Below are 13,516 nucleotides of genomic sequence, written 5' to 3'. Positions count from 1 at the left end.
AAAAGTGCATGAATGTAATGACTTGGACGCAGTGTGAGAAAGACAGACAGCAGTGTGAGAAAGCGGGACGGCAGCCAAACCCCAGATAGCAGCAAGTACACACTCATGTGCTGCAGGGGAGGCAATCTGACCAATCACTGCAGTTATAAATGGAAACATCATGTCGTAACGGATATAAATCTCTCCATGATGACATTGTTGCATCAAAATACACTAGTTTCCAGTGAAACGTGGATGCAGTTCCATAGCAGCAAACGTAGATGTATGAAGCAGAAACAACCAAAAATACATCATAACCAAGGCCACTGATTGGCTGCTACATTGGAATGAAAAGCCCCTTAGGGTGAAGCAGGTGTGGTGCCTGCAGTGGAGGGTGATTGGGGTCATATTGTCCATCCTACTGTGCAGATCACATAAGCAACCGCCTGATTGAATCACTTGTCACTAAGGAGATGTGTGTAAGTGATTAGGACCCTACAGGCTAATTGAGCTGATACAGTCTATATATATATACAGTATATATACATGAGTGTGTGTAATATTATGGACTTGTTAACAGTATTTTGCCCACATCATTCTCTCCATATCAACATATCCCATAATAGAATGTATCAGGTGGTCATGTAAACATGTGTGAGGGCACATTCACAACAAAGAGAGAAAAGGGATGGGGGGGGGGGCTGTGAGGATGTGTGTGTGTGTGTGTGAGAGAGAGAGAGAGATAGAGAGAGAGAGAGAGAGAGAGAGAGAGAGAGAGAGAGAGAGAGAGAGGTGCAGGTACCCTTGGTTTTCCCTGACACCTCGGAGACTGTAAGTATGAGACTAAGACACGTCGGATGAATCAGAGCTGATGAAATAATAAACGTCTCGATCTGCCACGAAAGAGCAGCGATCGAGAAAGAGAGAGGGGGAAGAGAGAGAGAGAGAGAGAGAGAGAGAGAGAGGGAGAGAGAGAGAGAGAGAGAGAGAGATGTGCTGGTGTGGATGAGAGAGACCCCCGCTGGGTGAAGACACGCAGCGTATGTTAGCTGAGCCGTGAAAGCTGCCATTGACTGGAGCGGCGGATGAAATGGGAGCAAAGCGATGAAAAGCGACGAGCGACGGAGACCGAACAGCAGCAGCAGCAGCAGGAGCAGCAGGATCAGGATCAGCAGCATCATCATCAACCTCATCCTCCTCCTCCTTCATCTCCTCCTCCACCTCCGGCAAAATGTCGCATCTGTGGACATTTCGAGGTATGCGCCATCTACACGTTAGACATATGCGATGTTTGTCACCGTTTGGGCAGCCAAGTGGTGACGGATCCGGCTGTGAGATTTCTGTCGCCAGCAGATAAATTGCCATTTTCCAAGCCCGCTTCTTAGATGGAGGCTTGCAAGTACAATAAAGGCCCCCCTGGTGAACAGGAGAATCATAATGGATTTAATCACTGATCACAATGATCGATCCGTGTTCTCTGCTGTGCTGCTGTGGCTGCAAGAGATGGAGGTGATGCATGTTCACTTTAGCACCTGAAGGAGCCAAAAAGCTACGCCTGAGTTTATATTTTCACATCTCTGAGACTAAACTGACTAAAGGTGAGGCCAGCTGGATGTGAGAACAGACACACACACTCGCACACACACACACACACACACTGACTGGGATCATCACCATGCCAAGCTCTCAGGCACCCAGCATGAGCACCAATTTCAGCCATGTTCCCTGGGAGCCTGGCAGTCAGGATCCACTCTGGTCCTCCACGGCTGACAGCGTGGTGAAGATGGTGCTCATCTCCCTCATCGTGTGTGTTTCTTTGTTTGGGAATGTGGTGGTTCTGCTGGTTTTCCAGAGGAAGCCTCAGCTCCTACATGTGGCCAACCGCTTCGTTCTGAACCTCCTCCTGGCAGACCTCCTCCAGACCGTACTGGTCATGCCCTTTGCGATTGCGGCGACCGCGCCGGGCGTGTGGCCCCTGGATGCCCGACTGTGCCAGGCCCTGGTGGTGCTCATGCATCTCTTTGCGTTCGCCGGGGTCAACACCATTATAGTCGTCTCTGTGGATCGCTACCTGGCCATCATCCACCCGCTGTCCTATCCCACTCGGATGACCCCTCACCTAGGCACCAACCTCATCATCTGCACCTGGGTGCTGAGCTTTCTGCAGAGCACGCCTCCCCTCTACGGCTGGGGGGCCATCGACTTCGACCGTCGTCACAACGTGTGTTCGGTGGTTTGGTCCTCCAGTCTGTCCTACTCTGCTATGGTGTCCACCTTTTCTTTCTGGCTGCCTGTGCTCATCATGTTAGGGTGTTACTGGATGGTGTTCAGAGCGGCCCGGAGACAGAACGCCCTCGTGCACCCAATCCAGACGCAGTCCCACGTCCAGCCTCACCCGCAGGACTTCCAGGCACCCTGTCCTACCAGCCCCCAGAGGCCACCCCAACACGCCCAGCCCTCTGAAGGCCCCTCCTCAGCCAGGGGGTACTCTGTTCGAGGCAGACACAGACGATTTCACTACCATTGCAAGGCTGCTCGGGTAGTTTTTGTGATCATGGCCTCATATATCATCAGCATGGGGCCTTACAGTATACTCAATACTGTCTCCATGAACTCCAGGGCTGTTGTCCCCCCCTGCCTGTCCTCCCTTGCCCTTGTGCTCTTCTTCTTGCAGTGCTGCCTACACCCCTACATTTACGGATACATGCACCGCAGTGTGAGGAAAGAGTTCCTGGCTTTGCTTTGTGCGCCTTTCTGCAAGCAGGGTCGTCCCAACCAGAGCTCGGCGGTGGAGAGCTGCTTCACGGCCACCAACGGGCGTGCAGGCGCCCCCGCTCACCTGCCCAGCCTGGCGGCTCGAGTCTTCCCTCTGCGCACGTGGGAAGAGTGCACCACGTCCTCCTCGCCGACGTTTGACCGCAAGTCCAGAGACAGCCGGAAAGAGACCACGTCCATTAGCCTGAGCTCTGACAAGGAGCTCACGGTCCACAGCAAGCAAAGCACATGAACAAGCGGATGTTTCACCAGGTCACATGCTGGTATTTGCTCTCATTTGATGAGATGGCATACAGTGTGGTCACATCTAAGCAAATATGCTTTGTAGGCGGCAGGAATGTTCATAATGACATTGTGTTTGGAACAATAGTATTAGCTGCTTCAACCGCATCCCAGTGAACATTACGGGACTCGATCACCTCAATGAAGTTATTCACGTTAGTGTTTCTCTTTGAAAATGGGGCCTGATCCATTCTGTGTTGAATTATGAATGTATCAAAGTAGCTGTGTGAGTTTGCATCACTCAAAAGAAAGTCTTATTTTCACCAGGTGGTCACATTTCTAAGACAACCAAATAGATTTATAAATGGTTTTATATGTAAATTCAGTTGTAATTGTAAATGATTAGATATCTAAATCTGTTTACTTTCACAAATTTCGCTGTTTCCTTTACCTTGTCACCTTATATGTGAATCTCAGTTCATATTTTAAAGGACCAAACGGTAAAACTAGAACATACATTGTATTTCCTTGTCCTGTCCGTCTGCAGATCTGTTGTAAATTGCACAACCACCTCCTTTAAACATTGTATCTAGTGGTGTTATGTACTCAGTGATGCCGCCTGAGGGCACAGGATGTACCGTCCCTTTTCATCTGCCGAACTCAGGGTATGGTTGTGTAGAAAACGTGAGGTGGAACATTTCTATTCTTCGCTCTTCTGACCCAAGAGAGCATTTGTGTGTTTACGTGCGTCCCTGTCTTTGCTTGTCTTCTTCGTCTCAAAGCGCCTTCGGAGAAATAGACGAACATCGGGTTGAATTATTGTGCCTGTTTAGAAAGCAAGACAGTTGGCAACTCCCTTTCCTTGACTGGGTGACCACACACACACACACACACACACAGAAAAAAATAATCTTTTAAAGTTGATGTGTGAAATCTGCCTCTTACTCCAGTGTTTTGCTGTATTTTTACTCAGTGTTTCCTGTTTTTGTAAGTGTCTTTCTGTGAGATAACACAACCACTGGACACCAAGAGCCAGTTACAATGTACAGCGGCTGCATGACGCGCGTGTGTGCGTGTGGAGCACGGTTCCCTGCAAACCTACACAGGTTGTTCCTAATTAGACCTGGAACTGATGTTTAATGTCACTGAGGTCTAAGAAGGAGCAGCAGAGCTATGGTGTGCAGTGAGATGAGCATCAGGAAGAGTCTGTTCACACCCACACAGTAGTGGGAAGGAGTCTAATCAGCCAACATGAGTGAAAACAGCTGTGTGGGTGTTCCATGGCTGTGCAAGGCCTTTAACAGAATGAAGGACACGGAGGATTGTACGCTTCTCTTGACTGTGGCTAAAGAATGTTTAATGTTTTGATTATTTGTTTTATATGTGTGTGTGTGTGCGTGTGTGAGAGTGAGCATTTATACATTCTAATACTCACTGACAATCAAAATGTGTACTAAGAAGGCAGACTGCTGTTCTGTGAGGGGTACAGTAATGTAACGTATCGTCAAGTACAGAAAATGATCAATGTTTCATAAGTGCTTTAGAATGACATATTTTTGTGAATTCTATTGTGCTTTTGTATTAGTTCAAGTTTGATTGTCCAACATCAGGTTGTCTGTGTTGTTTATCAAAAAACGTATGAAACGTGTAAAATGTTATATGAAGTAAAAAAATTAAAAAGCTATTTCTTCACAGATATGTGCTTTGTATGTAGGTTGGTCACGTGGATGGGTTATATAAGTCTGACTCATGTTGGTTTTCCTCCAGATTCCTCCCACAACAATCAACAAAACTCGCATGTTAGATTGATCTGCTGCCACTGCCCTTGAACCAAGGCACCTGAAGGTCTGGAGCCTCTGGACTGAAGCTGCCCACTGCTCCTCTAAGAGGATAAAGGCAGAGGACACATTTCATTTGAAATACAATGACGGTCTAAACACAATTATTATTATTTGAACATATCTTTTCTTCCATCTCCTAAATGTAATGGATTCATGGTTAATATGATAAGAACAAAGCACCCAAAGGCTCTTTCTCCTAGTTTCACCCTCTCCCCTCCCTTATTGTTTGGCTTCTTCAAGACGACTGTCATTCAAATCTATATAAACATCAAATAATGACTTAGCTCTTAAAAGCCCTATGACATGCAGTGACATCATTCATGACTATCAAGTATTGTGTCTCGATGTCATCCATTTATGTCTCCCATCTCCCACATTTGCATAGTTTATTGCAAATTAAAATTAAAATGTAAATGTAGAAGCCCCCTATGCACATGCTGGAACACTGAACACTGGTTCTGCCACGTTTGGAGGCGAGAGGAGGAATGGTGCTCATTCCAACTCCATGTGCACACACACACACGCTATCCAATTATAAGATAAGAAAAGTTACTCCTGTGCTTCTCCTCTGATGAGTCCTCTCATGGACTCATCCCACTCTGCTTACCACAGCATGTTGTATTAGTATGTTCGTTTAAAGAGAGGCTGAAGCTCTTTATTAAGAGCAGAAATAAATAATGGAAACAGATGCCGATGGTCATGTGGTCAGAAGGAAAATGTCACCGACATTGTACAAAATGATCATGAATGAATTCCACTACTCAAAGAAATGAACTCCAATTTCAAATAAATGCATTTATTTGTAAAAATGTTATCACCTTGGGTGACGGCTCCACACTGCTAAAGCAAAAGGCAGCAGTGTTTGATGTAGTTACAGTTCAGTAGACCGCTGATTAGCATCTAATAAAAGGGTGCATTGATTTGTGTAATTTATCGGTTAATTCTTGGGTCTCCGTTGTGATTAACTTGGTGAGAATCTGGACTGTGGACAAACAAATCAGCCGTGTCGTGATGATCAGCTTACGAGTGTGTGTGCAGCTGTGGTTGTGTCTTGTATGAAACATGTGTGCTTCATAGCTACGTGTGCCCTTTACTTATATGCAAACTAAAAATGCAGCCATCAAATATGAGAGGATGGAAATGTATCATAACAATGTCAATGTTATGCCATTTCAGAGCTACAATGCAGGATATTAATATTCATGGGCTTAAAGCTCTGCCTTCACCTACAAAATGCTTCTAAGAAAAAAATGACAGTGACAATCATCAAGTTTCTTTCTCTCTTGCGCGCTCTCTGTCTATATACACTATAGATATATATATACATACACACACACACACACACACATTCCATTATTACAGAAATACAGAAGTTGAAAAAAATGACATGTAGCCACAGGAGAATATAAAAGAAAAATACAGATTTTACTTTCATTAGAAATCAAAACTTTAACCAATCAGCTTCTTCCATTAGGGCCGAGCCCCCCCCAAGAACAAGCTGCTCACCAAGACGGTTTGATCACTGGAACACACACTGATGTTCAAGGTGCCACAGAAAACTATTAGGTCATCAGTGAACAAAGATTTATTTAAAAAAAAAGACATCAGCAACAAAGGGCAAAAGAAGTTTAAAGCACAAAAGGAGGACGGGCTCTGCTCTTCAGGTCTGTTGCGTGATAACTTAAGTGTCTCAGTTCGGGTCCGTTTGGACAACTGCCTCTCAAAGCCAGCACTGGAGAGGCCAGTACTGGGACAACCTGGGAGTCAAGACTTTCCTGCAGTCCTCTAGTCCACCTTGACCACACTGTAGATCTTATTTACAAACCAGAAACAGGCAAAGAAGCCGATGGTACCTGAGAGGAGAAGACAGTCGGGTTATTACACAGGATCAGAACGACACAAGGCACCATGCTGACAGAACCTAAAACATCCGAGGCACAGGAGATCAGTCACCCGGCTCAGGGAGGTGACATACACCAGTTCACACTTCACAGGGTGTGATGTATGTGACCTTTTCACGTTTGGAGTTGGGAGTGGCCGATACGGTTGGTTGGTGCAAACGTGCACCAACCAGAGCAGACAACGCTTGAAACAATGCTACGTATTTCCTTACATAAAAAGGAACGCAAGTATTACCACCTGAAACACTCCACCAAGTGCTTGAACGAACTAAAGATTCCCATTTGGTACGTACGGCCGTCTGTCTGGGAGCAGTTAAACACGGCAGTACTGAGCCGTGTTTGAGGCAAAGCCAGATTGGTAGAAACCCTAGATTAGTTTATCAGACCGCTCAAAGAAAATGCTAAAAAAAATACGATTAGGATTATTTAGATCAAAACTGTGGAGGGAGGGCGCGGAACTGATCGTCTTTCTTTGGAATCTGTGGATTATATTGCGGGTGATGACCTTGTGACATCTCCTCCCGCTGCGACTCATAGCTCCGCATTGAGATAGTGTCAGACTGCTGCAGAGACGAGCGGGGCTACGGGCTAACGCTCATCGGGCCGCATGACAGTAGAGCGGCACAAAGTGTTTCATTATCCAGCAGAGCAGAGATGTGCGGGGTTCTGGGGCGGCTGTAAACCGGCGGCTCATGCTCCCTGTTATCACGTCTGGTTTATTATCCTCTTTACTCAAAACATTCCTAGTCTCATCTGAGTGGGTGTGCGAGCGAAAAAAAACTGGACAGGGCCAGAGAATGCCGTTACCATGTCGACCTGTATCACTCTTTATTAACACGGACACAAAGACGAGAGAGAGGCGGTGTTGACGGTGTTGGATGTCCCCTCCCTTTTGTTCTTCATGCATACACCATTAGTGACACGGTTAGATTTTAAGTGCCAGGACAGAGAATTTGCTCTAAGAACAACACTCGGGAACACTGAGTGTGTGTAGGCGTATTATCATCCGCAGCAATGAATGAATGTAGCCGCTGAGTCTTTTTGATCTACAGGTAAAAAGCTAATGAAAGAAAACTACACTGATGGCAAAACAGTTGACAAGTCAATCCGACCCAAATAAACCTGAAAAGCTACATTTGTATTTGTGTGTTAAGTTGCTGGATGTTCCATTCTCCTCTCATATCCCACAGTCAGATTACAGAGAGCTGAATGGGAAAGTTACAATTCTATGCAAACAGTGTTGCTGAACTGACAGCATTATGCCTGATTGCATAGGTTGGGCTTTGGTGTAGTGTTGGAGCAAACAAAAGGTTTGAGGATCAGTGTGAGCAGGATGGGGATCCTGGAACTTAAGAAACGGCACTGGAACTTACATGGTTGGTTTACTGGCACACTATGCAAACAAACCTGCACACCCGTCCATTACAGCTCCTCCACTAATCACATCATACTCTTGTCGTAAGGAAAATACACTAATGCTGACTAAGTAGTGTGTGTGTGTGTGTCGTCTCAGGCCTCACCTGTGAAGAGGAAGAAGATCAGCACCATGATCAGAGTGTAGCCAAAGTAGAGGATGGTGCTGGCCGCTCCTACTATCTGCAGCTTGGAGAAGAAGTAGTGCACGGCGTAGATGTAGAGATAGACGGCGGTGAAGCCGCTGGTCAGGAAGGAACGCCACCACCAGTGGTAGTCCTGGAAACAAACATTACACGCATTAAGATCCAGGAATGCTGACGTGGCAGCTCAGGTATGCACTCATTAAAAACAAACAGGTTCAATGTTCAATGGAAAACTCTACCCTAAAATGGAGCCTGCAATAAACAGGTTTTCATTTATGAATAGACCACAGAGGAGGATCAGGTACTATTCCAAGTCACATTTTATGTTCAACGTAATAACATTGTTGTGAAAACATCCAGGTACCTCAGCACAGAGGTGGAAGTAGCAGAGCAGAATGGTGGCCTCGGAGCAGGTGATGAGAAGAATGATGAAAACCAGGAAGAGGAAGCCAAACATGTAATACATCTGATGAGACCTAAACATGAGGAACAGAAGGAATCAATACATGTTGCCTGCTTCTGTGAAGAAAAACTGAAATTTCTGAGCAATCAGCAAGAGGCAGCGTTCCTATGGTTTTACCAAATGCTGTTGAGGATGAAGAAGAGCTGGATGAAGATACAGCCAAATGGCAGGATCCCGCCCATGATGATACCAGGAATGGGTTTAGTGAAGAACGACTGCTCCGGGATCTGACGAGGGATCTGATTAGTTCGCACTGGTTGCTCGATTGCCTGCACAGCAACAGAGAACACACACACACACACACACACACACACAGTCAACATGCAGCGTAGTCTTCCTCATCTGTTAGCAATGTGCATAATTCATGGCGTACAAATTTTACAACCCGGCGTGTGCCAGACTCACGTGTTTCTTAAATCCAAAGTAGGCACCGACGAATGTGAGAGGCACGGAAATTCCAAACCACAGAGCCAAAATGGCCACCAGGGTGCCAAACGGGATCGCTGCCGAAGAGCCCTCAACCCACAGGATCAGATTCATGAGGAAGAAGTCCGCGAACACAATACTAGAAGAGGAGGAGGCGGAAAGACACATAATATTGAAGCGCTCAGCAATCCGATACTCTATAAAACTACGAAACAGGAAGGAGGCGAGGTCACCCACCCCGGGCACAACAGCGCCGTCAACAACACGTTAGTCTTCCACTTCTCGCCTCCGAATGCTGTGGACAAAAAAGGAGCAGGAGGAATGAGAATCAGGTCAAAATAACACTGAGGCTGTGAAGACTTCAATCGCCTTTTTGCTTAAGGCTTACTTTTATAGAGGCGGGCGGACACGTAGCCGGCAGGAGTACCCAGCAGAACCCAGAGGACCACGGCACACGTCATGAGAGCCCCTCTGTTGGCTGGAGACAGGAAACCCAGACAGGCCAGGACTACGGGAAGGACAAACAGCCATCAGTGCGCTCATTCAGTAGGTCGGCGCAACTGCATTTTAAGCGGGCGAAATATAAATACAAAGACGGCTTTATCGGCCCTCCTAACTCGGGGGGGAACATGTGCTGTACATGAAGATCGCTCGCAGTTTAAATATGAAATTGGTTTGAAAATGAAGGTGCTTGTAAGCAGGTGAGATGTTTTGACTGATTCTATCCCTTTATAGTTCAATATCGCCACTTTCACGGTGGTGCGATTAAAATGCTACACTGTGTATGCGCTACAAACTAACACACACTAACACATTCCTTACAGAGTGTGATGAAGGTCATGATGAAGATCTGGGTGCCCTGTCCCAGGAACACAGACAGCAACATGCCTTTCCTGGGGGGGCGGAACACGTCCCCGTGCACCTGCTTCCAGCCGGACTCCTCCTGGGCGTCCTCCTGCGCAAACAAAGCCACGCGGCGAGTTACAATCGTGCGGATGAGGTCACCGTTTGTAAATGGTGACGTCAACCGTGAGCCAACCACCAGGAAGTGAAGGAGGTCGCACAGACTTGACACCTGCTCCCACAATGATCTGAAGTGAGTTGAAGTTTACAAAAAAAGCTGCAAAATCTGGTGTGAGTGTGTAAGCTCCTATTGCTAATCTGGCACATTAGCGACTACAAACAAAACAAAACAAAACAAAATACCCAAACACCTGATTTAATTCCCACATATTGCTTTGCTCAAAATGGCCTTTGATGAGCTTACATAGAGGAGAGCGGTTTTCCTTTCAGTCGTTGAAACCTTTATCAAGTCTACCTGTGAAATGTAACAAAATGATTACATTTGTGGGAAGGCTGCAGGCTTCAGTGTGCAGAATGTATCAATATGCCAAAGAAGTGTGATAAAGATGAGACGTCAGGCGAATTCCATCGATACTCGTGTAGACTCGGGAACCCGATGGGAGACGAGGAAACAATGAGACTGAGATTTGTGAGCTTGTGCACTGTGACGGCCTTTACCTGGTCCACTTGGTTGTATCTGGCGATGTCCTTGTGCAGGGTTCTCAGCATGATCATAGCGACCATGCCGGACAGGAAGAGGACGATGACCAAGGAGTTCATGATGCTGGACGACACGGGAGATAAAGCGCAGCGTGAATCAGCGGGCGTGAAGGAAGCCGGTGTGTTAAAGGTCGGACAGTGTGAAAAGGTCGCCTCTTACCTGAACCACTGGATGTTGGTGTGAGGCATGGAGACCAGGATGTAGTCCCACCTGGAGGCCCACTTGATGAGTTCGTTTTCCTGTGAAAGAAAAATACAAATATTGTGCCTCCTTCCAATGGCGAAATGTAGTTTGTTCCATATTTTTGGTTGACCACATTCATCTGATGCATACAGGTGGGACGCCTACCTCAAATGAGACCGAGTAGGTGTACGTTACTGTCACGTCACCATCAAAGTCCCCGTGGACCTCCATTGGAGCAGCTCCCTCACAATTTATGCCGGTGGTTGGGTGGTTGATGCTGTGTGCAAAATACACAACATTCTTACTCAGAATGAATACACGTGTCTATAAAAGAATCTACGGTGACATTCAGATGACGAGTTGCAAAATCAGATTGGGGCTGACTTTTACCTTTTGGGTTCCAGGGTGGCGGTCACCAGGCGAGCCCCGCTCCATCCCTCTCCTGCGCCGTTGTGGTACATGATCTTGATGTCCACGTGGTTGAAGACATAAAATGTGTTCTTGTTGTGGAATTCAGACTGGGGAAGAAAAACACAAATACAGGCTGAAGAGACATCTTTGCAAGTACTTGCAAGTATAGATGACACATTCAATTTTAACTTTCTTGAGTTACTGGTGGACTTAACTGCGGAATATCAAACATTACATCATCAGGTTAATGACAAAATGCAACATTCCACTATTTATTTGGGTAAAATTAACTAACTTTGTGGATGCTTGATAACTTGAATTATCAGAATAAGAATCACTACACAGTCATTAGTGTTGCCCAGTGACAAATGAGCAAAAACCTAACGATAAAACACACTGTTGCTGCGAGGGACGGGCACGCAACTCACGTTAATGACGCAGGCGTCTTTCGGACGGCCGTCTGCAGTGACGAGGCAGCCAATGGGGAAGCCCGGGTTGCAGTACTTCTGACCGTCCTCCACATCGTAGCACCACGTCACCGGCATGTTGTCAATGATCCTGAACAAAAAGTGAGTCAATATTCTTAATTTACCGGTTCCATTCATCTATTCAACCACACAGTAAGTAAACACACACACACACACACAGTGTATCTTTTAACTGACCAGTGGTGTTGGTAGTTGAGCTGCATTCCCATTTTGAGGAAGTCCAACTTGGTGGCATCCTCCTGGTTGCCCTTCTTGTATGTCTTGGTGCATACTGCTTTGCATTTTTCCTCTTGCTTGAAGGTGAACTGGAAAAGCGGAGAGGTTTAGGAAAAGGGAGAGTTAAAACAAGAAAGAATTTCGTTTCTCTTTAGAGTCAAAAGTGTTCTCTGCTAATTCCCACCTTGTACGGTGAAGATTCAATTCTCTCACCAAACAGCACCTGTCCCAAATTCTCAGATGGTCTCTTTTCCTTGGCATCCTTGCAAAAGTCAAACCTTTAAACAAATTGAAGGTTTGGCATACAGCATTAGAAGATGATATTGACAAAGAGTTAAAAGCCATTCAGTTAAGTCACTTGGAAGATGGGACATCACTTACACGTCATACTCGTAAGGCAGCACCGATTCCACAGAGTCCAGGCGGTTTACAAACAGCTCGATTGTTGTCTGTAAAAGGAGCAACACTTTAGTTAGTCTACATAAGCCGCCGTCGAACTTCTGGAGAATGATCAGTGGGCGAACATGAGCCAGAGGCAGCCAGGAGGCGGGTAGCGCTTGTTTGGGTGTCCTTCATATCGACACATATCATGTAATACGGAATAAACGATCAGCTCATTAACGAAGACTTTTGTATCTGTGTCCCCAGAGTGCGCAGGATTTTGACATCTGATAAATAATAACTAGTTTGTTACCTTGAGTTGACCAGGAAACGTCATCATTAAGGCGTGTAATCCTTCAATCTTTGTATCGCACTTTAAATTACACATGCGCCGTTATTAACTTGAGCTGTCAGGTGTAAAATGACAGCTATTTCGTTTGTCTTTGGTGTCGCCAGCAGCGTAAACACAAAGCATTAGCTATGCATCACAACATTTTTTGAGAGCTCTCCGGTCCCGTGCAGTAATGGAGGCCTAAGGAGGAGGGGAGGCTAGCTAGCACGGAGAGGAAACATCATACAGATAGGGGTATGACCCATGTAAAAGTGTTCAGAAAAGCCACTGCGTCAGAGGAACAACGTCACTCTTGTAATTTCGCCGTACATTACCTGACAATCCTCTCCTTGTTTGCCTTCTTCGCAGAAACTCACAGGAGCTAAACCCGGAAGATAGAACGCCGAGCACGAATGGAAACATGAGACTAGGAGGTAAACCAGCACGAAACTCAAGTGTATCCGCTTCTTCATTGTATCGCGGACCCGGTACTTCGCAGCTCGGTCTTCTGGTGTCACCCGTGGGTATTTTCCTTCTCCAGAGGTGAGCGTTTGGGGTTCTTCGCCGTGTTCCTGTCGAAACGCAGAACCACTGGGCTGACTTGTATGGCAACCAGCGGATAACATTCAGCAGCTAGCTTTGTGACGTTGGAAGGATCGGATGTTGTACGGATTTCCTTCAGAGTAAAAGCGGTCATAGATAGTTATGATAGATTGCGTGTTTTGCGATATTGATTTGTGTGACTTTTTATGAACGAGCAATGCTATAGTATATTT

At 46.2% G+C, this 13,516-nt stretch overlaps 2 protein-coding genes across 3 annotated transcripts; one reads left to right on the top strand and one right to left on the bottom strand.

Annotated features, from left to right (window-relative positions):
- Positions 1-1,651: 1,651 nt before the first annotated feature.
- gpr101 (G protein-coupled receptor 101) lies at positions 1,652-2,986 on the top strand. Its single transcript, XM_076148889.1, has one exon. It carries the CDS (start codon positions 1,655-1,657, stop codon positions 2,984-2,986), a length of 1,332 nt encoding a protein of 443 aa, XP_076005004.1. The 5' UTR covers positions 1,652-1,654.
- A 2,611-nt stretch (positions 2,987-5,597) lies between these two features.
- Positions 5,598-13,376, bottom strand: tm9sf5 (transmembrane 9 superfamily protein member 5). Of its 2 annotated transcripts, XM_076148885.1 has the most exons (18): positions 13,076-13,376; positions 12,410-12,477; positions 12,213-12,306; positions 11,990-12,117; positions 11,753-11,882; positions 11,304-11,431; positions 11,079-11,190; positions 10,890-10,969; positions 10,688-10,793; positions 10,434-10,484; positions 9,989-10,121; positions 9,555-9,674; positions 9,404-9,461; positions 9,146-9,305; positions 8,858-9,009; positions 8,642-8,753; positions 8,239-8,410; positions 5,598-6,670 (listed from the first exon to the last, which is right to left on the bottom strand). In XM_076148885.1, the coding sequence occupies exons 1-18, from the start codon at positions 13,364-13,366 to the stop codon at positions 6,603-6,605; spliced, it is 2,163 nt and encodes a 720-aa protein (XP_076005000.1). In that variant the 5' UTR covers positions 13,367-13,376; the 3' UTR covers positions 5,598-6,602. The 2 variants fall into 2 exon arrangements, with proteins under 2 accessions (XP_076005000.1, XP_076005001.1); XM_076148886.1 differs by lacking the exon at positions 10,434-10,484 and having other exon boundaries at positions 13,076-13,375.
- Between the last annotated feature and the right edge of the window lie 140 nt (positions 13,377-13,516).

The sequence above is a fragment of the Genypterus blacodes genome, unplaced genomic scaffold (genome assembly GCF_046128005.1).
Source record: "Genypterus blacodes isolate CSIRO-AG114 ecotype Tasmania unplaced genomic scaffold, CSIRO-AGI_Gbla_v1 ptg000044l_1, whole genome shotgun sequence".
Lineage (NCBI taxonomy): Eukaryota > Metazoa > Chordata > Actinopteri > Ophidiiformes > Ophidiidae > Genypterus > Genypterus blacodes.
The sequence above is the reverse complement of the archived record's forward strand: the minus strand, read 5'-3'. Positions and strand labels throughout refer to the sequence as shown.

Coding starts and splice junctions, on each gene's coding strand:
- gpr101 (XM_076148889.1), top strand. CDS start 1,655: ATGCCAAGCTCTCAGGCACCCAGCATGAGCACCAATTTCAGCCATGTT.
- tm9sf5 (XM_076148885.1), bottom strand. CDS start 13,366: ATGTTATCCGCTGGTTGCCATACAAGTCAGCCCAGTGGTTCTGCGTTT. Junction 12,478..13,075: donor AACAAGGAGAGGATTGTCAG/GTAATGTACGGC, acceptor CTCCTTTTACAG/ACAACAATCGAGCTGTTTGT. Junction 9,675..9,988: donor CATGACCTTCATCACACTCT/GTAAGGAATGTG, acceptor TCCTTCCCGTAG/TCCTGGCCTGTCTGGGTTTC.